Genomic DNA, 25731 nt, shown 5'->3' on the forward strand with positions numbered 1-25731 from the left:
ATGTTTTTCTTGGCAGATTCTGTAAAACGCTTACGTCTTTGTTGCGAGTTGCCTCTGTGTCCACCATGATGGTTGTTCTGAAGAAAATTATAATGAGGGCTCAGTACCATGAAAGGGAGGTTGGGCCTAATTAGCATACTATTAGTACAGGGTGCACAAAAAAATGTTTATAGATAGATGCGCAAAGCCAGGACTATAATATTTTTCTGAATATTTTTCTTATTAATTGTGTGCTTATATAGTTATAATCACTCTTTAAAGTATATGGCTGTGTAACGTACATACTGTACCTGACACAGTAATTTAAGAAATTAAAGTATATCTGTAATGTATTATATTTAATATGTTTTATAATTTTTTTTTTTTTTATGATAAACTTGTCTGAACAAAGCATTGTGAGACTGAAGCATTGTTACACAGAGACTCTAAAAACAGGATGAGAGCTACAGAGCATTATACTAGAAGTGAAGTACATAAGATTTAACACTAACACATTAGACAATACATTCTATAGTTTAAACTATGAACTTAATTTTAAACTACCTAACAAAAATCATGACATTTTACAAACACATCAGCTTTAAAGTAAGTATTAAGTGAAGATTGAAACCTGGTGATGAAGAGTGTGTCATTGTGTCTCTCTACAGGTTGAAGTGGTGTGGTGTCTCAGGTAAAGGCTGTGCTGCTTTGACTTCAGCTCTGAGATCAAACCCCTCACACCTGAGAGAACTGGATCTATCTAATAATAAAGTAGGAGACTCAGGAGTGAAGTATCTCTGTGCTGTACTGGAGAATCCTGACTGTAAACTGGAGACACTGAGGTAAGATCATCTCTCTGAGAGTCACATGATCTGCTCCTCAGTAAGACACATTCTCTAATAGTGAGACTGAAGCAGAAGTTTTAGGTTGATCATCAATGTCCTGAGGAGGAAGATTGTTTCTTTTCACTGCACACTGATGATTTGTCACAGAGTCTTTGGGTCACATTTTTGTCAGTGAACATTCGTCTCCATCTAGCTGCTATAAACAGGGTTGCCAGATCTGTATCATAAAAGCAGTATTAAAACCATGCGGTCTTTATTAATAGTTCTTTCACTGAGCTTTTAAATCGTCTTGTAGTATATTACATGTTGTAATAAATAAAAAATATCTATAAATAAACTCACTGACTCGAATACACTCATACAGTAACACAGAGCTGAAGTTGAGAACACGATCAATAGGTGTGTGTATGAGAGGAGATCACTGGTAGCTGAAGCCTGGATGAAAGACCCAGACACACAACCCCTTCTCACACACCCTGACATTTTAATTGATTTTAAGTGTTTCTGATGCAGCAGTTTCGTCCTGATGTTGTTTACCAAAATGAAGCTACTTAAGAATTCTAACACACAGAGACGCCTCATCCACCAACAATGCCACCGACACGTGAATCAAATTCAAATCTTATTTGTCACCATAAACAGTCTGATATGCAGTGAAATGTTAAATGACGTGTGGCCTGATGTTATGTAAGGGTTAAATTCTTAAGTTTAATACGAGTTTAATGAAGAGGAATTATTGCTTTTGCGTCCGTTACACCTCGATACGATACCAGCTGACCCCGAACCAGGAGAGAGGCGCGCACACACACACACACACACACACACACACACACACACACACACACACACACACAGTGTCTGAATGCATTTATGTTAAATAATTTATTATCAGCAAAAAAAAATACACTGCATATGTTTTACATATGAAAACAATTAAAACATATTTAGAAAAAAAATAATTAAGTAAAATATAAAATAAACAGACAATAAACCTTATTTAATTTTTGTAATATTGAATTTTGTTCTTGTCATATGGAAACAGTATCATTAAAACTAGGACAAGTTCCTGGTAATAAGAACACAGTGAGAACACAGAACACAGTATTAATAATTATTTCTTGTTTCATTTCCTCTGAATTTCCACTTTTTGATTTGTGCTAAATCTTGCACAAAAGAAGGGAAGCACATTGTTAGATTTAAAAGAAGAGAGTCTGAGTTAAGTTTTAGGCCCCCATTCCACTGAGCCCAATTTGCTCATTATTATTATTATTATTATTATTATTTGCAAATTAGTCGTTAGTATCGGGAGGGAAGTTGAAACATGTTCAAAAATTTCGGCTGCCCTCTCCGGACATTAACTCCTCGGAAACGCCTTGGTATCAATTCTTTAGCTCCGTTATTAAGTCATTATTAATTTTTAAGCGTATTTATGGACTCATTATTGGTTTTTATCGCCTCCTTATCTGTTCGGCAACATTCAGCAGCCAAACATCCTCATATTAAATGTAGATGGAAGTAATGACAAAATCAACAAAGTGATATTTTTAAGAAAAACAGTGCTGATTAAACACGATTAAATGATATATTACATGTTAAAGTCCGATGCACAATAGAAATGTTTTCATGTAAAATGTAATAACAAAATAACAAAAATAACAGATTAAAAATATATACACGCATTTAACTGTGCAGTCAAACATAAAGTTACATTAGGGATGTAAATTACTGAAGCAAAAGTAATAATAATAATCATCATCATCATCATTAATAATACAGTAAGCACTACTACTACTACAAATAATGATAATAGTATAATAATAATAATTAAGGGAGAAAGTGCAGTCAAAGAAGAAACAATATTGATACAAAAGAAGGATAGGAGAAAGGAAAATTAAAAATAAAGATCCTGAATATAAAGTGGGATTGTGCTGCATGTGTGTGATTTTCTCTTAATCATGTTTATTACAACCTGATCATTTTGATTGATACACATTTTTTTTCCTCACATTTCATACAACATTTCCATAATTTTCTTTCGATCCTGTAAAGCTGCTTTGCGACAATGATACTCGATACTCTTACCAGCCTGAACCCCTGGAGAGACAACACACACACACACACACACACACACACACAGACACAAGCATGATGTCTGAAGATCTCTGTTTATTCTCAGTAAAGAGAGAACATTTAAACATTTGTCCTCTGCCGGACAGACGAGAGGAAATGCATTTGCATCATCCGTGTAGACAAAAAAGTTCTAGTGGACAAGAGCTGTTTGGATTTATATTAATCTGAAATGATAATGAACTTCCTCTCTCTGTGAATAGACTGTTTATCTATATAGACTGAGTCCTGAACTCCAAACCTCCTTAAGACTTCAGCAGGCCATGTCCAGTCCTTATGGTCTCTTATCAATAGAGTCAATTCAAAACCAGTCTCCCAGACCTCGAAGCCATACATCTCTCTCCACACTTGACTAGGAAAGAGTAAAAGACTTTAAGTCTGACTAATCTACCTGTGCTTCAGATATAGCTAGTCAATGTGCCAAGCTTAATTAAATGCAATCCATAATTCATGTACAATTTCTCTGTTTTTTTATAATACAGTGTTTATGTTACATCAAAAGAACAAAAGTGATTAACATGTAAGTCATAGAGAGAGACATACAGTGGTGTGAAAAACTATTTGCCCCCTTCCTGATTTCTTATTCTTTTGCATGTTTGTCACACAAAATGTTTCTGATCATCAAACACATTTAACTATTAGTCAAAGATAACATAATTGAACACAAAATGCAGTTTTTAAATGATGGTTTTTATTATTTAGGGAGAAAAAAAATCCAAACCTACATGGTCCTGTGTGAAAAAGTGATTGCCTCCCTTGTTAAAAAATAACTTAGCTGTGGTTTATCACACCTGAGTTCAATTTCTGTAGTCATTCCCAGGCCTGATTACTGCCACACCTGTTTCAATCAAGAAATCACTTAAATAGGAGCTACCTGACACAGAGAAGTAGACCAAAAGCACCTCAAAAGCTAGACATCATGCCAAGATCCAAAGAAATTCAGGAACAAATGAGAACAAAAGTAATTGAGATCTATCAGTCTGGTAAAGGTTATAAAGCCATTTCTAAAGCTTTGGGACTCCAGCGAACCACAGTGAGAGCCATTATCCATAAATGGCAAAAACATGGAACAGTGGTGAACCTTCCCAGGAGTGGCCGGCCGACCAAAATTACCCCAAGAGCGCAGAGACAACTCATCCGATAGGCCACAAAAGACCCCAGGACAACATCTAAAGAACTGCAGGCCTCACTTGCCTCAATTAAGGTCAGTGTTCACGACTCCACCATAAGAAAGAGACTGGGCAAAAACAGCCTGCATGGCAGATTTCCAAGGCGCAAACCACTTAAGCGAAAAGAACATTAAGGCTCGTCTCAATTTTGCTAAAAAACATCTCAATGATTGCCAAGACTTTTGGGAAAATACCTTGTGGACCGACGAGACAAAAGTTGAACTTTTTGGAAGGTGCGTGTCCCATTACATCTGGCGTAAAAGTAACACAGCATTTCAGAAAAAGAACACCATACCAACAGTAAAATATGGTGGTGGTAGTGTGATGGTCTGGGGTTGTTTTGCTGCTTCAGGACCTGGAAGGCTTGCTGTGATAGATGGAACCATGAATTCTACTGTCTACCAAAAAATCCTGAAGGCGAATGTCCGGCCATCTGTTCGTCAACTCAAGCTGAAGTGATCTTGGGTGCTGCAGCAGGACAATGACCCAAAACACACCAGCAAATCCACCTCTGAATGGCTGAAGAAAAACAAAATGAAGACTTTGGAGTGGCCTAGTCAAAGTCCTGACCTGAATCCTATTGAGATGTTGTGGCATGACCTTAAAAAGGCGGTTCATGCTAGAAAACCCTCAAATAAAGCTGAATTACAACAATTCTGCAAAGATAAGTGGGCCAAAATTCCTCCAGAGCGCTGTAAAAGACTCGTTGCAAGTTATCGCAAACGCTTGATTGCAGTTATTGCTGCTTAGGGTGGCCCAACCAGTTATTAGGTTCAGGGGGCAATTACTTTTTCACACAGGGCCATGTAGGTTTGGATTTTTTTTCTCCCTAAATAATAAAAACCATCATTTAAAAACTGCATTTTGTGTTCAATTATGTTATCTTTGACTAATAGTTAAATGTGTTTGATGATTAGAAACATTTTGTGTGACAAACATGCAAAAGAATAAGAAATCAGGAAGGGGGCAAATAGTTTTTCACACCACTGTATCAGAACACCGGGGATCTGGCAACCGCTTCAACAACACTGTGCTAATTTACACTAATATTATAATGTGTAAAACTGACGACTGTTAATCTCTCAGATTTTATTAAATTAAGCAGAATATGTAATCAGATTCACTTTCACACTTTTTTTGGATGTTTCTTTCTGGAATCTTTTTGTTATTATGTCAGTCCTTCTGTAGAATTTAAATTAATTGTGAATTTCACTTTAAAACCTGTAGAACCTGATGGATCCAATTTGTAGACATTTTTTACTTTCCATTAGATTTATAATTCAGGAATATCTATTTAAATGATCAGCAAGTAATCTGGTTTATACAAGACATGAATATTATTCATACCTTCCTCTTCTATACTCCTTATCCTGTGTATGATCTGTGATGAAGAGTGTGTCATTGTGTCTCTCTACAGGTTGTGTAGTTGTGGTGTCTCAGATGAAGGCTGTGCTGCTCTGACTTCAGCTCTGAGATCAAACCCCTCACACCTGAGAGAACTGGATCTGTCCTTGAATAATAAAATAGGAAACTCAGGAAAGAAGCTGCTCTCTGCTCTTAAGGATGATGAACATTACAAACTACAGACACTGATGTGAGTAATGACCTTTTTGTATTATTGTTGAAATAATAAAAGACTAATTATATAAGTAATTAATCATTAGTTTGTACATTTCTATTTAGTCCCAATAATTATACGATTAGCAGGTTAGAAGTGTTATCACTGTTTTATTTAAATATTTTTCTCTAACAATATGCTTTAATGCTTTAATGTTTTGTGTTCAGTAAAGTTGATTTTAAATCCATGTGACGTCAGAAGACAGGGAGTCAGTCAGAGTCTACAAAATGTCACAAATGAGTGCATGAGAGTGATTGTAAATGAACAGCTCGTCTCCTTGTGACACCCTGCTATCTCTGACTTCATACTGCTGCTTTTGTCTGAACAAGATGATCTCTGCTTTTCCCTGTTTCTGGAAGCAAACTTCATTCTCTTAAAACTTTTCTGCTACAAATATTGTATTTAAGCCGCCACTTTCCTCACTCTGACACTTCTTCCAGCACCCGACCTCCACACCGTGTCTTCTGTCATTCCTGTAAAATTCACCTCAGCTTGTTCTTAAAGTCTGCACTTAAATATAAATGTAGAACAAGAGCTAAATGACTCAGTAGTGTTGATTATTTAAAAAGCTCCAAAGCCTGTGATTGGATAAGAGCAGTGATGTGATGAGTAAATATCTGCTCATGTTCCTGTTATAACACAGATGTTACTAAGAATGAAGAAATGTTGAATGATTAATTATAAACAGGAGATGATGATGTTTCCCTTGAAGGAGAGATGATTACATGCTGTTGATCATGATGTACCACAGTCCAGTTTATGGTTATTAATACACATTTTCCTTTTAGATTTAGGTTTTAGACTCCGGTGTTCCTGCCTCTCCATGTTGGTGATAGAGAACATGCTCATAAACACATCATTCATTTAGTTATAACACATTAAACAGACTCAGAGACGTGAGAAGTGTGTGTTCATCGTGCACAGTGAATCACAGACTGAGTGAACATGGACAAGTGGAGTGACACAAGTCATCAAATCTGCCAGTTCTGTTATGAAATATATGAAACATCAGCCAATGGGTCATGTGATTATTCTGTGTTTTTGATGTGTTATTTTTTTATTATATCTTTTTTCTTATGAATGCTTTTTTTATTGCTGTTTTGTTGGCTTCACAATTAAAATGACATTGTATGTAAGTGCTTACAGCATCCATAATTTAATCAAATACATAAACAAAAAATGTTATATATGTCATTATTTCTGTTAAAAATTACTTAAAAATGTAAAACTTTGTAGCAATATGTTTGTAACAGTTTTTTTTTAAGATGTTTTATGTTTAAAACCAAAATATTGTTACAATTCACTTAAAAATTATTCATTAGTTAAATGTAATTTACTTCAACATTTTCTATGTAAAAATATCACATTAGATGTAACGCCACTTCTTCTTTTAACAGACAGTAAAGTTGACAGGAGAGTTGTGGTTCTGTGTGGTTCATATCACTACAGCTTGTTTATCCACTTTGCGTGTGGACGTGGGTCTGTTGGGGCTAGCAGGAGGGGTTAGCACCTCTGTGTTCTCTTCTCCCAGGTTCACAGGTTCTGGAACACGTTTGCAGTGGCTGGAGTGGATCCACTTCACACTTTCTGCTACCTTCACTGCTGTCCGTGTCACTAGGAGCACCTGGAACGGTCCCGATCACCTCCTGGCCTTCCGGTTCTTTCTCCTGAGGTCCTTCACCACCACCCAGTCTCCTGGTTTCAGGTCATGTGACTTTCCCTCTGCCGGTTGTGGCAAGACCTCCTTCACTTGGGCCTGTACTCGAGATAAAACCTGTGTGTGTGTGATCTGAGGTGTTTTGGGGGGTTCTTGTGCTCTGTCTTTTCAATTTTTCTAAAAAGTGGATTTTGTGAAATCGTTATGTTTCAGGTGAATTATGAAAGGAAACAAACAGGAAAAAATAAACAGGGTAAATTTATTTATTTGTTTTTAATCCACTTCTAACAGATGGTTTATTTTAATATTGTATTATGTTTAAAGAAAATTTTTAAAGTATGTGTGTGTGTGTGTGTGTGTGTGTGCCTGGTGGGCAGTAAACAAAGTAATTCATGTGTTTACTTGCGTGTGTCACAAGCTTTTTAAACAGCTAGAACGTCAGTTAAGAAACAACTCTTAATGGCCCTTTCATACGTGGCCTTTGACTTTAAGCTCTCTCACTCACTCATCGTCTATCCTGTATACAATGTTGCTGGGGGCCTGAACAGGGGGCCAAACCATCGCAGGGCACATATACACACTATACAGGCAATTTTGCGAATGGCAATTAGAGTAATCTGCAGGTTTTTAGATTGTGGGAAGAAACTCATCAAGCACAGGGAGGACATGCAAACTCTAGGGGAATTGAGTCTGGCTGGGAGTCGAACCCGGACCCTAGAGGTGTAAGGCAACAGTGCAAACCACTAAGTCACCATGCGACCCAAAAATAACATGTCACTCATAAATATGAAGCAATACGTAAATGATTATAACCTTTAGCAAATAATCATAGAGTCAGGAAAAGCATATAATTAATGTAAATGTTTACACAAAGAAAGCAAATAAAAAACATCCTTTATAAATACAAATGGCATTTGATTTTGCTGCTTATCCTGGTTACAGGATCCTCATGATAAATGTCCCTCCTTGTCCTTCACACAGTATACTGGACTTTATCTCCACAACTGACAAAGTACATAATACACCAGTTCTATATATATCCATGGTCATCAGTTAATAAGATAAAAATGAATATTTGTACTAATGTGTGAGAGACAGATGGCTGTAAACAGTCCTCGTGATCACCAGGCTGAGCAGCTGGGAGAGGAGATGCTGTGCTGGTCTACTAATGGGACAGTGAAGGGGACGCTTGTCCTCCAGACCGGACTGTCTCACATAATACCTTAAAAAGGAACAGTATGTAAAAGGTTAGAAGTCATCACTCAGTGACCCTTATAATCATATTCTCATAAATTAATCATTATCATGATGGTGATTGTTATGATGAACTGAGAGTTAAAACAAGAAGCAGAGTGACGTCTGGTGGTTTGTGGAAATTCCAACAGCTGTAAACTCAAGTGGGATTTTATATTACATGTGAGAAATTATAGGATATAGGATGTAGTATGTTGTATGTGGGGTCATTATGATCCATCAGAAAAGCTTTATGACATCAAGGCATCGATTCTACACGTGTCTGGAACTGAGCTGCAACTTAAACAAACATCGGCTGTTTTAATGGTGACAGAGACACTGCTTAAGACGTTGATCCAAAATCTCCAACACAAGAAGAACTGCTGATTTGACAGCATATGATTTAGATTATTTTTATACTCATGTCCTCATTACAGTCATCCTGTAAGACAGCACTCCTATAAGAATAGCAAAGTTTGATTATAGAATAAAGATAAACAGTTAGAATAACTCTGTATTGAATGGGAGGAACAAATGCAGCCAACTACATCAACTACAACTACATCTTTACATTTAATGCCTCACCTTTCTGTAAGTGCACTTATTTTGTGATGAATGTGAATTGTGTTAACTGTGATGTTTCTGATAATCAGATTATTAAAATACTGCAGTAAATGGACGATCATTTGGATCAGTCGAACTCTTTTGGAGAAGGATTGGATCTCATTGGTTATCTGCTGATCTAAATCTGATACTAGTAGCTCATTTGTTTGTCTCGGCTTGTACACCGTCTTATAAAACCCAGTCGTCCACAACAGACTCTCTCACCTGAACTCTTCTTTAAGTTCTGTAATAATGGAGGTGTTCACACAGGGGTTGTGCTGCATGCAGGTCAGGAGCAAGTGGCACCGCTGGTACAGGAGGACAGCCTGAGACGGGCTCAAGGGAGACTCTGACTGTTTCAACACAACAACATAGACATGGATCAACTCTAGTATTTAATCTACTTTTCCCAAAGGAATCACATTCTCATGGATTTGATATCAATTATTATGGATTTACCAGAAATGACAGAACCAGAACCACACGCTGGGCCTGATAAACCATAAACAGGAGCTAAACACAGACAAAGCACAACTTAGTGAATCTTACGATCTACTGAAGAGTTAGTTTTGATTCTAAAGAGATTTACAAAGAAAGGGTGAGATTTAAGTGTTTGAAAAACACAGGACAGTCAGAAAGTGTCCTACATTCTGCATGAGACTCACCTTAAAAAAACTAAACAAACAAATAAAAGTCTATAAATCTGCATCAGTGGACAAATTTTGTACTGAGGTTATGCAGCCAGGTCCATAAATATTGGGACAGTGACATACATTAATTTGTTTGCGATCACATCTTGAGTGTTTAATTTCAAATCCATTGTCCTGGTGTACAGAGACAAACTGACCAACATGGAGTCACTGTCCAAATACTTATGGACCTGAATATATACAATAATGTCATTATAAATGAGGAGTGTGTAAATGTGTGAGAGCACGACTGACTTCATGGCAAAACATCACCAACTCAAAAAGCAGATTAAATACTGAGTCCAGATACTCGGCTTGTGAGACCACACACACACAAATATTTTAAAGAATAATAAAGGACTTTACATTATCTGCTCTTTAAAAAATAAAAATAAAAAATCATTGATTTATTTACAAATGACACCAAATCCACTCAGATATAAACTTCATTTTCTATGTCTAATGCCAGAGAATGAGAATCTACTACACAGTAAGGTTTTAGAAATGAAATATTGTATTGTTTGTGTTATTAGTGTTACCTATGTTTTATATTGCTAGTCACTGGTTATGTCCAGACACAGATGATTCATTCTTATTGAAACTACAGTGGTGTGAAAAACTATTTGCCCCTTCCTGATTTCTTATTCTTTTGCATGTTTGTCACACTTAAATGTTTCTGCTCATCAAAAACCATTAACTCTTAGTCAAAGATAACATAATTGAACACAAAATGCAGTTTTTAAATGAAGGTTAACGTTATTAAGGGAGAAAAAAAAACTCCAAATCTACATGGCCCTGTGTGAAAAAGTGATTGCCCCCCTTGTTAAAAAATAACTTAACTGTGGTTTATCACACCTGAGTTTAATTTCTGTAGTCACCCCCAGGCCTGATTACTGCCACACCTGTTTCAATCAAGAAATCACTTAAATAGGAGCTACCTGACACAGAGAAGTAGACCAAAAGCACCTCAAAAGCTAAACATCATGCCAAGATCCAAAGAAATTCAGGAACAAATGAGAACAAAAGTAATTGAGATCTATCAGTCTGGTAAAGGTTATAAAGCCATTTCCAAAGCCTTGGGACTCCAGCGAACCACAGTGAGAGCCATCATACACAAATGGCAAAAACATGGAACAGTGGTGAACCTTCCCAGGAGTGGCCGACCGACCAAAATTACCTCAAGAGCGCAGAGACAACTCATTCGAGAGGCCACAAAGGGCCCCAGGACAACATCTAAAGAACTGCAGGCCTCACTTGCCTCAATTAAGTTCAGTGTTCACGCCTCCACCATAAGAAAGAGACTGGGCAAAAAAGGCTTGCATGGCAGATTTCCAAGGCGCAAACCACTTTTAAGCAAAAAGAACATTAGGGCTCGTCTCAATTTTGCTAAAAAACATCTCAATGATTGCCAAGACTTTTGGGAAAGTACCTTGTGGACCGACGAGACAAAAGTTGAACTTTTTGGAAGGTGCATGTCCCGTTACATCTGGCATAAAAGTAACACAGCATTTCAGAAAAAGAACATCATACCAACAGTAAAATATGGTGTCCATATAAGTCCTGACCTGAATCCTATTGAGCTGTTGTGGCATGACCTTAAAAAGGCGGTTCATGCTAGAAAACCCTCAAATGAAGCTGAATTACAACAATTTTGCAAAGATGAGTGGGCCAATATTCCTCCAGAGCGCTGTAAAAGACTCGTTGCAAGTTATCGCAAACGCTTGATTGCAGTTATTGCTGCTAAGGGTGGCCCAACCAGTTATTAGGTTCAGGCAATTACTTTTTCACACAGGGCCATGTAGGTTTGGATTTTTTTTCTCCCTAAATAATAAAAACCATCATTTAAAAACTGCATTTTGTGTTTACTTGTGTTATCTTTGACTAATAGTTAAATGTGTTTGATGATCAGAAACATTTTGTGTGACAAACATGCAAAAGAATAAGAAATCAGGAAGGGGGCAAATAGTTTTTCACACCACTGTATATCCAGTACAGCAATAACACAAACAAGACAGATAAGAGTGTTGTGTCTTACCTCTGTGTGAGATGTAGAATTGCAGTTGTAAGGCTTTAGCTCAGGATCACACACACCAAAGCCAAGAGCAAGTCTGCAGTCACGCTTCCCCTGCAACACATTAAAGGCTCCTGATACAGTAACATACTGTATAAATATACACTACAGTCACAGGCTCCAGTCATATCTGAGTTTACTCACTGCTTGGACGTTAGTGCGCTAAAGCGAGCAGCTCCTTTCTCCGTCTCACCGAGCATCAGGCTTATGGTCTGAAGCACTAACGTGGAAAGCCTGGAGACCGACACACAGTGTTGTAGTGAATCAGTGAGGTGGTGATGGTGTTCTGTTCCAGTCAAGGTGAGTCAGAGGTTAAAAGTGGAACAATCGCTACAAAAAAGTCGTGGCTCACTTCATATAACGCCTAAACACTACAAAGATGATGTTCATGTAATTTTGACCGGAAAGGAAATAAAGTGAAATAAAGGAACATCATGTCTAATTGTAGCACTAACGCTAAAAATAGTTAAATAGTCGCCTCTTATCATTTAGTAGAAGAGATTACAGAGCATGGAGAGGACTTACTGTATGGACCCGAGGGGATTATTGAGTCACACACAGTGTCTGACTTCATCTAATCTAATTCAGCCTCCTGAGTTCTACTGGAAGAGTCTAACAGTGTTAATGGTGTTGAATGGTGTGTTTGGTTTGATCAGGTGACTCAGACTTACAGTAGCCTGTCTGCAGTGTGTAATCTGTCCTGAGAGAGCTGCAGGCTTACAGTCAGCGTTTTCACCAGGAACAGATAGAGCTCAGGTGACTGTACAACACACACACACACACACACACACACACTCCAGTCCCAGCCGAAAAGAAGCAGCACCGTAGCATGATGCTCCCACCACCATGCTTCATCATGAGTATGGAGTTCTCAGTGTGATAAGCCATCATGTTTTGACACCAACACGTCTTTTAGAAAAAGCTCTACCTACATGAGGAAAAGTTCTCAAAGCATTTTGTCTTCTGCACTTGTTGATGGTGGCTGTAACAATGTCCCATGCTGATGCTTTGGATATTCTTTTGTAGACATTCTCCTAATTAGTACCATCCATCTATAACATCCTACACATGCTTTATAAACTCTTTAGTCAGATGAAATGAGATGATGTCAAGAAATCATACAGAACCAGTGACTCTTTTTTTTTTGTTAATCAGACCCACATCCTTGATGACAGATGTGTAAGCATATTTTAATTAAATATATTTGTGTATGCAGCAATGTAACAATATGATAATATTAATCAACCTACACTGAAAACCCTAATAAGTTAATTAGACTAAATTGATTGAGTAAACTCGTTGCCTCAATTTAATTGAGTAATGGAATCTTCCAAAACTTGCATATTTAAGTTTATTAAACTTGGCGGTTTTGTAGACTGTACTTAAATCATTCAGTTCAACAAACTTAGCACTTATTTAATGTACTTAAAAAATTGCGTTCACTTGGTATACATTTTTTTTAAATGTACTTATATAATTAAGTTAACTCAACATGAAAATGTAACTTAAACCTGTTAAACAATGTTCTTATATTTGACTGCAAGCTTTGTGCACACCAAACTGAAATAAAACAATGAACAGCATTTTTAAGCTTAGATTTTTTTAATGACAAAATGCTGCAATTTTCCATCGGAAAGAATGTTGGAGAGTACTTTATTAGGCACACAGCATGTACAGCATGTACAGCATGTACAGCACATTCACACAGGAACCACCATCCAATTCAGCCTCAGCATGAACCGGAGTACATTTCACACGTCACCCCTTACCCACACACACAAACAGGGCCGAAGCCACTAACCCAAACACCCTTCCCCAACATGGTGAACACACCGACATCCCCGCAAAGCATGCTGGTCGTCAGCCGCTGCCCCGCCCACGCCACATTCACATTTGTGAAAATTGACCTTTTGAAAATGTTTTTTCCCCCAAAGGATTAATCATGATTTTGAGCTCACAACACTTGAAATCTTAAGTTTATGCATTTTGATGGTAAATAAGTTAAATGAACTTATATTTTTAAGTGATGGGTCCAAAATGCAAAATTTTAAGTAATGTTTAGTCAACATTACTTGATTGTATAAGTAAAGACAACATTAGGGTTTACAGTGTAATATTAATCTTAGTGAAATAATATAGAGGTTAAGTGAGAAAAGGAGACAGGTCGTGAAACATAGCAGTAAGGGAATGGTTAGAGTGACAAGATAAGGTGCCAGGTGTCGGACTTGGCCTAATGAAGGATTGAAACAAGTGTTGGATACACGTATACATGTCTAAGTAGAATATAGACAAATATCCAAAAGACACACGATCAGTTTTAGGAATACTGAGTTTAATAAAAGTAGACACAAAAATAAACTAGTATGTGCATCTACCAAATAAAGAGATGCTTATACATGGTCTGTCTCTTGAGAACTGTAGAATAAACCAGGAACAACCAACAGATAGAAAAAACAAGGGCAAAGCAGGGAGGATAGAAAAATCCTGGAACAACCAACAAAAACCCAAGGACAGAAGAAATAATCAGGTGACAGATACTGTAAGGGTCCTCCACTAGAGGTCACTGTTTTTAGTTTGTAGTTTTTGTTAGCCGACTCAGTTTCCCAGCAGGCACCTCGGTCAGGTGATGCAGTGCACACCTGAACCGAGGTAGCCATCAACCAATCTATAAATAGCTGTTTAGACTGGGAAACTGGGTCGAGCATTTTTGGGTATTACCACTGTCACATGTGTGGGCTTTTGTTCTGTTTAGTTATATGTTTAGTTTGTACTTTGATTTTAGTTGTGTTGACTTGGGCTCTCTTACTGGCAATGTCTCTGTGTATGTTTTGTGTGTCTGTATTAGTGGAGCTGATTCAGTCCTGTCCTCCTGTGTTCTTGTGGTTAGCTAGAGCAGGTAAGTAGTTAGGTGTGTGTGTGGCTAGGAGCATGAGTAGCTAAATTCTATGTTGAGTTATAGTACAGTTACAGTACTAGCATGCTTCTAGCCATAGCCCCTCTGTGTCTCTAGCTATCCTGTGTTTCCTCTCCCCCTAGTGTCCCAGTGTGCCTAGGTTTAGAGGGCTGTCCCTCCTGGCTTTGGAGTAACGACTAGCTTGTGAGTGCTGCCTCCCTTAGTCTTGGAGGGCTGCCTCGCCTAGCCACTGGGTATCCTTGTCTGTGTTTCTGAGCCCCTATTCCCTAGTGTGTTTTAGCTATTAGGTAAGTATAGCTTAGTGCATGTTGGGGCTAAAGACATGCTTAGCTAGGTGTATGTGTAGCTAACTGCCATGGTTAAGCAATGCTTAACCATGTTTAGCTAAAAGCCATGCCTAGCTGATTGCCTGCCATGTCTTTAGCCCTTGTCCTGTCCCTCTCTTGGTCTCTCGTCTCGTCTTTACGTGTCTCCCGTTCCTCTCTAGTGTCTCCCGTTCCTCTCTAGTGTCTCCCGTTTCAGCTCCACGCCTCGTTTATGTGTCTCGCCGCAGGGCGTGTTATGTGTCTTACCAGAGAGCCCCTGTCAGCACAAAGTTAAGTATCGTTTAAGTTTGTTTGTTTCTTTGTTTGTATCTTTATTTATATTTTGTTTAATTATTATTAAAAAGACTCTTTTTTGGTTACACCACCCCTCTGCCTCTATGCCTGCTCCTTCCGCCCACGGCGTTCAACACCTGCCAATACACCCAGATCGTGACAGATACCAGATAAGCACAAGAAACTAGAAACCAGATAAAAAGAGGGGCTAACGAGGTGTACGGGAAACTATGTAATAAACTATACACTGAAACTAAACTTGAAAGAATCAGGGGAATCTCCCTGCGAGACAGCGTGTGTGTGTGTAGATGGCCATGTGGGCAGACTGAACGGGCAGATAAGAAATAGCAAAAATCAGAGACACAGAGCTAGTCTTGTGAATAAAATATTTTAACAAGAGTAGACACAGAATAAAAAGGCATATCTACATGGTAATAATATAACATACAAAGTATAAAAGCCCAACGTAAAATACAAAACATGAGGGGCCAGGGTAAAACCATCAACAGAAATAAAATTCCTCAGAAGGAACACGATCTGAACTGCCCTGGCTGTCCGAATCATCCAAAGGGATGAAGTAATCAATGGAGAAGTCGCAGTTGGCTATAAAATAGAATAAAATGCATAAAAACATTAAATGGGGTAAAATAAGGCAAATAAGTAAAATAGTGTAAAGGAGATGCTTACCCATGGCTGGTCTCGTGAAAAATGAGGAACATACCAAAGAAAAACAAGAAAAAAGCCTTGAAAACAAGCGGCACCCCTATTATTTTTATAAAAAAAGATATGAAAAGTGTAAAGATAATAGAAAATACTTATTAAAGAAGATGTATTATAATGGAGAGAAGTTTCAAGCATAGTAAGAGTCAGATAAGTGCAGGAAGAAGTCAAATAACGAGGTGTAAATATAAAGGGAAAGAGTTATGAGCATGGAGAGGAGTCAGATAGCGAGGTGTATGACATAATGGTACAAGATAAGAGAATTATAATGGATTATAATTTTGCTGTGGTCAAACGAGGTGAAGGTACAGGGGAGGAGACTGGAGATCCCCCCCTCTTAGAAACTGTATAAAAGGAGCGTGATTTTGACTGTGAATTTAGTCTGGACTTGGCACTGCTTTGGTTCTGATCCAAGGCATGGCTAGGCTGGCTCATCTGGGTTTCTCATTGCTGCAATAAAAGCCTGACTTACTTCATCCAGCTCTGCGTGGCGTAATCTTCTTTAATTCTTCTTTAATTCTCTTTGTTAATGACTTGTTAACTGATTGATATTTTAAACTAACAGCAACATCAACAGGTGGAAGAATTTTCTCCCACATTTATTGGTGACCCCCGACTGCGATTGCCGTTGAGGGGTGACCCCTCTGGGGACCTGGGACCACCGCGGGCTGACAGACCATTAACTTGTGCCGGCATTGAAAAGGTAAGCAGAAAACCTGTTTGATCAAATTTCTGCATTAGAAGTTCATGGTCTGTTAGTGTGCGTGTTTCCAGCTGGAGGGAGTAACTCCTAAGGTATATTGAACACATTTTGTTGAATGTTGCTAATATTGTTAAAATAAGCGCTACATTTATTTTAATATAAAAAGACTGGATGAAGTAACAAAGAATTGGGAGATCTCCAAAAGTTTTTGTTTTCTTATTTTTGTTGTTTATATTCTCTTTATTATTTTTTGTGTTGTGTGACATCTGAGGTAACGCCATTGTGTTGGGGCTAGAGCCCGTATATGAGGAATCGCCAACAAGTGGGGCTGGACCCAGATGGTCCGTTTTGATATATGGTATAAGATATCTGAGGTAACGCCACCGTGTTGGGGCTAGAGCCCGTACACGAGGATTCGCCAACAGGTGGGGCTGGACCCAGATGGCTTAAAGTCCTGCAGATCACTAGGTAGAGGACGGAAGCAAATCCTCAGATGTGGCCGATGGAAAAAGTCCTGTAATAAGCCGCTAGGTATAGAACTCATTAAAAAGCGAGGTGTTTCTAAGACGCGGAGCTGAACAGGTGGTTATTGTGAAAAAGTCCTGTAGGTGGTTGTGCTGTAATCTCGAGTCCTAGGGCTAGAACCCACTTGTGTGAGGTATCGCTAGGAACAGTGCTGCAATCACATTCCCTAGGGCTTGAACCCATATATATGAGGTATCGCTAGGGAACGAAAGGAGATTGCTATTTGAAAATTCCTACAGGTGGTATTGAAGTTTTCTGGGCCCAGGTTGTGTTGTGTGATAAAAGGTTTTACTGTTGATGTTGTTTTGAGTACTTAAATTGTTAAAAACTGTTGTGAAAAGTAAAAAAACGCTTGTGCTGTGTGTCTTTTGTATCTGTGAGTGTCCTTTAAAAGTGTGCGTGCATTAAATTTATGTGCACAGTCCTGAATTTATGTGTATGTGTAAGAATATAGTAAGTGATACGATATTAGAGATAACTTAATGAGAAGATAGAAGAATTCAAAAACACCTTTTTGGATTTTCTGACTTGCTATAATTATTAGCATAGAGATCACTAGGCCATTTTTAGGGGGGCCTTAGCCCCGCTAACATTTGTACTCAGCCCCCCTAAAAATTCTCTATAAACTTCACACACATTGCTGGTCGCCCATCGTCCCCTTTAAATTTGATATGAAAGCGATGACAGACTTCGGCTCCTTCGTGTCTTTCAGCGGGTCTTTAATTCACCATCACAGAGGGAGGATTAAGTCAAGGTGTGTTTTTCCATAAATTGTTATATCTGCATCAGTTCAGTCCTTTTTCATAAATACAGTTTACTAAATGTCATGAGGGATTAATCAGTTAAATCTTCGCTGTGTTCACCCTCATCACACCAGCTGTTTCCTCTAGTGAAAATGAAGCCCTTAATACACTCTATAAACCTATAGTCTACTTTATACAACGTTACTGTTTTAATTGGAAAAACTGTCTATATAAAACTTTGCACAGTGCATATGGCATTAACTACCATAGAGTTATACACATAAATTATAAAAAATACTGACAGACAACATTCAGTGCACTCGGTTTAACTGTATAGCAGTGTGATTTACAGAGATAGAAAAATATTTTTTTGTAATAAATGTATTGTATTAAAAAATGTCCCAAATCGTAAAATACATTTATTAGTCTTAGAGTAGGGTTTTTGTCACTTTGATTTAGAAAAAGTTACTTTTTAATGAATAGAAACAACAACAAAAAAAGAATGATAACATTAAAAATGATTAACAGATAAATGTTTGACACAATTGGCCCCCACACAGTTTATTCCATTGTCCAGCCTCATAGGTGTGTTGTTTATTTTGCTAATCAATGTAAGTTTAAAGTTATATGCTGTTTTCTGGTTAAATTTTTCTGATTGTACCTGTACATAGAAAAAGGTTTATACAGTAAACAGTGTGTGTGCGTGCATGTGTGATCAGGAAGACTCATTTGAGTACTGATTATGAACAAGCCAAATATGTGTTAAACATGTATGGGGGCTGGGCCCCCTTAACGGAAGATCCTAGAAACGCCCCCAATTTAAATAAATATAATAAATACATTTAAATAATAGCGTATAAGATAAAAGCATATAAGTGATACATATAATATTTATAGTATTAAAGGAAACGTGTGGTTATGGTACACGCCGTTAGACATAGAACTCACTGTGACATTAGCTTCCTCTGTAACACGAAAGTGGTACAGGTGTTGAATGTACCAGCATAGTAGTATTATAAAATAATAATATTTTTGGATTAGTGTACATATGCGCAGCAACATATTAGTTATTAATGATAAGCTTAAGTAAGATATAAAAGGTACCTTTACGTGTTGTGTAGTCAACGACACAATACTAAGAACAATAAACATAGTGCATAAAGTAATAAATGCACCTAGGTTACACATAAAACAAATATTAAATATAACAAATGGAGGAGATCAGATGATAAGTGGAGTTAGAGAAATTAACTGGTATGAGCAGATAAAAGAAGAAGAAGTTTTAACTAAGCGCGAATGGGAGTTTAGAATTTTGGAGTCAGATCAGAGTGAAAGATATAGATGTTTATTGAATAATCCTGAGAAGGATTTAATTTTAGAAAAAGAGTGTGACAAGGGAGAGTGGATACATAGGCTCTCGTTAAGACCTGTTGTGTTAGATCTTGATGGCAACACACTTTATTACTTACATCATATTTTAGGATGGAGAAATTATTTTTTCATTGGGTTAGTTTTTAGAGAGATTCGTTTAAAAGTAATAAATAGTACAATAGAATTTGGAGGAATAAGTGGACCCCCCTTCACTTCCTTGTTTAACACCGCTCATTTCACTGCTGCAAGCATACCCAGATTTTGATATAATGCGTTTAGAGGAAGGCGTGGGAGGTTGGAAAGTAAAAAGATATAGACTAATAAGAGCAGAGGCAGGTCCGGTAGTGCTGAGTCGTATGTGGGTGATTAATAACAATAGTGAATTTGCGTTAATACATGTGGGACCAGACGGGAGAATAATTTTTCAGACCCTTGACAAGATAGTTATGCCTCTGATATTGACACCAGTGGAATATTAATGCTTAAATAAGCATTAATAATCCATATATATATAGCAGCTAAAAAGTACACAGTAAGAGAGCTATAGGAAAGAGGCACAGGAATTTACACCATAAATCAAGACAGAGGTGTGTGATGGGGAAGCTATTCTGCAGTAAAAAAAACAAACAAAAAAAACGCATGGCCAAAGCCAGCGACACCTGCAGACATAAATTATAACTTCAATTCAATTCAATTTTATTTGTATAGCGCTTTTAGCAATTTTCATTGCCGCAAAGCAGCTTTACACAGTCAAAAGAATTATTTAAGTTTGTATGAAATGTGAATTTGTATGAATCAAAATGGTCAGTTTGTCCCTGGTGAACAAGCCGAGGGCGACAGTGGCAAGGAAAAACTCCCTGAGATGGTAATAGGAAGAAACCTTGAGAGGAACCAGACTCAACAGGGAACCCATTCTCATCTGGGTGAAACAGAAAGCAGTAAATGATCTGCATTTATACAGTGTGTAGGGTGGGAGGCAGTTCAGCTATAATAGCTGATGTTAATTGATGTTAATATGGAGTCCAGGTAGTTATTGAAGACCCAGGTAGACTTGTAAGAAGTTCCAGTCATGAACTATCGAACTGTCAAGTCCCCAGAGAAACAGTTGCCAACACCAGTCAAGGCCAGAACCATTTTCTAGGTAGAGAGAATCATTTCCAGACACCAGACGCATCCCAGAGAGACACACGGGGCATCCATGTGACGAGATCTTCAGCCAGAAGCAGGGCACCAGGATGGGTCAGACAGGTCCGGAGGGCAAAGGGAGTCTGGATCACTGGCAGCTCAGGAACGACATGTGTAGCTCGACAGAGAAAGAGAGAAAGAGTGAAAGGGGGAGACAGGAGGAGAGAGGAAAAAGAAAGAGGGGGGAAAGAGAAGAAGAGGAGAGATGGCAGTTAGGTATGGTCACAGTCACACAATGTATAATGTAAATGTATATTAATTGTAGAGTGCAAGCAGAGACTCCGGCAGGACTAACTATGACAGCATAACTAAAAGGGAGAGCCAGAAGGAAACACAAACATGAGGGCTTCCTGACATGTAAAGCAAACAATCACCTCACCGTCAGCAAACCTGAGTGATCAATGAGAGTGAGGAAGACAGCATCCAAACATACCAGTTCACCATAATACTCTACGTCCATGAGTCCCCCAGATCTGCTTCTTTACCTATGGCAAATCTATTTATAAAAATGCTTGGCTAAATAAATAGGTTTTTAGCCTGGACTTAAACACTGAGACTGTGTCTGAGTCCCGAACACTATTTGGAAGACTATTCCATAACTTTGGGGCTTTGTAAGAAAAAGCTCTGCCCCCAGCTGTATTTTTCATAATACGCGGTACTGACAAGCAGCCTGCATCCTTTGATCGAAGTAGGCGTGGCGGATCGTAAGACACTAGCAGTTCGCTCAGGTACTGCGGCGCGAGACCATTTAATGCTTTATATGTCAAGAGTAGTATTTTAAAATCAATGCGAAATTTCACAGGGAGCCAATGGAGTGAAGATAAGATAGGGGTGATGTGCTCATATCTTCTGGTTCTAGTGAGGACTCTCGCTGCGGCATTCTGGACTAGCTGAAGCTTATTTATGCATCTAGCTGAACAACCAGACAGTAAGGCATTACAATAGTCCAACCTAGAGGTGATAAAAGCATGAACTAGTTTTTCTGCATCGTTTAGCGACAATAAATTTCTTATCTTGGCAATATTTCTGAGGTGAAAGAATGCTATCCTGGTAATATTATCTACATGAGCTTCAAATGAAAGGCTGGAATCAATAATCACACCAAGGTCTTTCACTGTTGCACTTGATGGAACAGAAAGGCCATCTAAAGTTACGGTGTGATCTAAAATTTTACTCCTAGCTGTATGCGGTCCTATGACTAGAACTTGTGTCTTATCCGGATTAAGCAGAAGGAAGTTAATTAGCATCCAATTTCTTATGTCCTGCACACATTGCTCAACTTTAGTAAGCTGTTTTTTCTCATCAGGTTTTGCTGAGACATATAACTGTGTGTCGTCAGCATAACAATAAAAACTAATACCATGCTTACGGATTATGTTGCCCAGAGGAAGCATATAAAGGAAAAAAAGCAGTGGACCTAAAACTGAACCCTGCGGAACGCCAAACTCCACTAGAGAACATGCAGAATAATCACCATTTAAGTCTACATACTGATACCGATCGGTCAAATAGGATCTGAGCCAGGAGAGGGCTGTACCCTTAATTCCTACTACATTTTCTAATCTGTGAATCTAGTTCTGTGTGGTTCATATCACTACAGCTTGTTTATCCACTTTGCGTGTGGACGTGGCTCTGTTCGGGCTAGCAGGAGGGGTTAGCACCTCTGTGTTCTCTTCTCCCAGGTTCACAGGTTCTGGAACACGTTTGCAGTGGCTGGAGTGGATCCACTTCACATTTTCTGCTACCTTCATTGCTGTCCGTGTCACTAGGAGCACCTGGAACGGTCCCGATCACCTCCTGGCCTTCCGGTTCTTTCTCCTGAGGTCCTTCACCACCACCCAGTCTCCTATTTTTCAGGTCATGCAACTTTCCCTCTGCTGGTGGTAGCTAGACCTCCTTCACCTGGGCCTTTACTCGAGATAAAACCTGTGTGTGTGTGATCTGATGTGTTTTGAGGGGTTCTTGTGCTTGGTCTTTTTACTTTTTCTAAAAAGTGGATTTTGTGAAATCGTTATTTTTCAGGTGAATTATGAAAGAAAGGTAAAGGGACAAATGAACAGGGTAAAATGTTATTCTTTTTGTTATTTTTTAATTAACTTCTAACAGATGGTTTATTTTAATATTGTAATATGTTAAAAGAAAAAAAGTATTGTGTGTGTGTGTCTGACTGTCTGTCTGGTGGGCCTAAACAAAGTAATTAACGTGTTTACTGGCCTGTGTGTCACATAAGCTTTTTAAACTCAGAACATCAGTTAAGAGACGACTCTTAATGGCCTTTTCATATGTTCATAAGCTCTCTCACTCACTCACTCATCGTCTATACCTCTTCATCCTGTATACAATGTCGCAGGGGACCTGGACAGGGTGCCAATCCATCGCAGGGCACACATACACACAATACAGGCAATTTTGCGAATGCCAATTAGAGTAATCTGCAGGTTTTTAGATTGTGGGAGGAAACTCACCAAGCACAGGGAGAACATGCAAACTCTAGGGGAATCAAGCCTGGTCGGGAATCGAACCTGGAACCTGAAGCTGTAAGGCGACCAACCACTAAGCCACCATGCCGATCCCAAAATAACATGTCATTTATAAATATGAAGCAATACAATACATGAATGATTATGAACTTTAGCAAATGATCAAAGAATTATGAAAAGCATATAATTACTGTAAATGTTTACACAAAAAAAAAGCAAATAAAAATTTTTTATAAATACACCGCCGGTGTGGTCATGTGACTAGATGTGATTATTGTTACTGCGACTGATTGGTCCAACAGAGTCATGTGATTATTTTTGCTGTGTCTGATTGGTTAAACAGTCATGCGGTAGATCCACCGGCCGCATGTGTAGAATAAATGGTTATAAAAGTAACGAGTCGAGTAGAGCCGAATGTAGCAGAGTAAGAGTAGTGTTTCTTCTTCACAAATCTACTCAAGAAAATGTAAAAAGTATGGAGCATTAAAACTATGCATAGAAGTTTTTTTTTTTCAAGTTACTCAAGTAAATTTAACGAAAGGTAATGTGTTACTACCCATCTCTGGTCTTTTTGCTGATAATAAACTAAAAACTTTAAACACATTATGTGTGTATGTGTGTTTGTCCCTCTCTCCCAGTTCGAGGCCGGCCGGTAAGTGTATCAAGGTGTGGTGGATACACCAATCAATAATACTTCTTTAATTAATTTCAAAACTTTTATTTTTAAGCTTAACAGTTTGGGGACATGTCCTAAACCTTACAAATTTTTCAGTGTGTTCTTTTAGTAAGCATCCTAAACTGAGAGACTTGCTTCCTGGGAATTTAATTGGAGGGATCTGTTAATAACCTGTCAAGCTAGAATCAGCCTACTTCACTAACAAGAACAGTCACACACACACACACACACACACACACACACTACATTGGATACCATTCCATTTCACTCTTAATCATAATTCCTTTTTTTGAACATTATTTAACTGGCTGCTATAAACAATAAAAATACTGTATTTTATTAATTTTCATTCTGACCCAAGCAGCATGGCATGTTTACACTCCTTACAATTATTATACTTATATTGTAATATCTTGCAATAATGAGTATATTAGAGAGACAGTTCAGGTTTGGGGACAAAGTTAGAGAGGCCAGATTGAGATGGTTTGGACATGGTGTAGAGGAGTGATGAGGGGTCTATTGGGAAGAGAATGTTAGAGATGGAGCTGCCAGGCAGGAGGAGAAAAGAAAGGTCCAAGAGGAGGAATATGAATGTGGTGAGGGAGGACATGCAGGAGGTTGGAGTGATGAGGGAAGATCTGGTAGACAGAGTTAGATGGAGACAAATGGTCTACTGTGGCGACCCCTAACAGAAGCAGCCAAAAGAGGAAGAAGATATTATAATACTATTTTTAAATATGCTCATTATCACCATTTCACTTATACACTTTATGTATTTTGGGTTTCTTTTAGTATAATTTTAGATATTTATATATGTGTCTCAGTTAGTTGTGTTGTTTTATAACACCATGGTCCTGGAGGAATGTTATTTAGTTTCACTATGTACTGTAACTACTGTCTGTGGGTGAAATAAGAATAAAAGTCACTTTGACTTCTGACTTTGGCTTATCTATAAACACACATTACATCACACAGAAAGCACACAGTTAAGCAATTTCTTTTTTATATTTTATTTCTTTATTATTTTAAATGTGCTTCCTTTATCTTTGTCTGTATGAAAATGCACATACTTTCACTATTAAACATAGTTAAGGTTGTAATTGTTTTTTTTTTTTTTTACCATGCAGCTCTACCAAGTATGTCAATTATCTCCTTTCATATTGACCACATTTAATCCACAAAGTGGATATAATAATTTTAATTTGAGTAAAATCTCCTAAACAAAAGATTTATTTAGATAATTTTAGCACTTAGATTGAAGATGCCAGATTTTATTTCCAGACTGTGGAGAAACAAACATCAACAACAACTAAAACACTCTAATAAAAATAAAAGAATATATATGTACAACAAGACTAGTATATAGTTAATATACAATATAAGTTATAGAGAATAAAGTTATAATCTGTGATCTATGTGCAACGATATGTAATAAAGTGACTGTGTGACTGTGCTAAATTTTATCAGTTATTGTTGAGGTTGTGTATTTAATGCCTGTATAATAAGAAGTATATATAATAATAAATAAATAATAAAAAGCGTTTTTTGTGAATTATAACAATTTACAAATTATTTTAAAGCGTATTGTATCAAAGCTAATAAAGTCCTAAATATGACTATGAACCGATTCAAAGAGTCGACTCCTGATTTCCGAATGACTCATCACCTGTAATGAATCCTTTTTCCTAAAGCCTAAAGTGAAGTCATATACAGTAGTTATATTATATATTACTAGCTCAATATAAAAGCATAGTTTGAAGTTTATACTTGTCAGTTACTAAAGTTAAGATAATAGTTGTTGTTTACTCCTTATATTATTTTTGC

At 37.8% G+C, this 25731-nt stretch overlaps 1 protein-coding gene and 1 pseudogene across 1 annotated transcript in view; one reads left to right on the plus strand and one right to left on the minus strand.

The window, feature by feature from the left end:
• LOC128533837 (NACHT, LRR and PYD domains-containing protein 12-like) overlaps nucleotides 1-7155 on the plus strand; it is a 76921-nt pseudogene extending 69766 nt beyond the window's left edge.
• A 1154-nt stretch (nucleotides 7156-8309) lies between these two features.
• LOC128534113 (uncharacterized protein C12orf56-like) overlaps nucleotides 8310-25731 on the minus strand; it is a 61854-nt gene continuing 44432 nt past the window's right edge. The window contains 10 exon segments of the mRNA XM_053508416.1: nucleotides 8310-8617; nucleotides 9457-9584; nucleotides 9691-9744; nucleotides 9821-9854; nucleotides 9856-9896; nucleotides 10176-10245; nucleotides 11951-12009; nucleotides 12012-12045; nucleotides 12136-12225; nucleotides 12663-12752. Of these exon segments, the coding sequence (XP_053364391.1) occupies nucleotides 8476-8617; nucleotides 9457-9584; nucleotides 9691-9744; nucleotides 9821-9854; nucleotides 9856-9896; nucleotides 10176-10245; nucleotides 11951-12009; nucleotides 12012-12045; nucleotides 12136-12225; nucleotides 12663-12752 (742 nt within the window). The 3' untranslated portion in view covers nucleotides 8310-8475.

This window comes from Clarias gariepinus, chromosome 12, assembly GCF_024256425.1.
Source record: "Clarias gariepinus isolate MV-2021 ecotype Netherlands chromosome 12, CGAR_prim_01v2, whole genome shotgun sequence".
NCBI lineage: Eukaryota > Metazoa > Chordata > Actinopteri > Siluriformes > Clariidae > Clarias > Clarias gariepinus.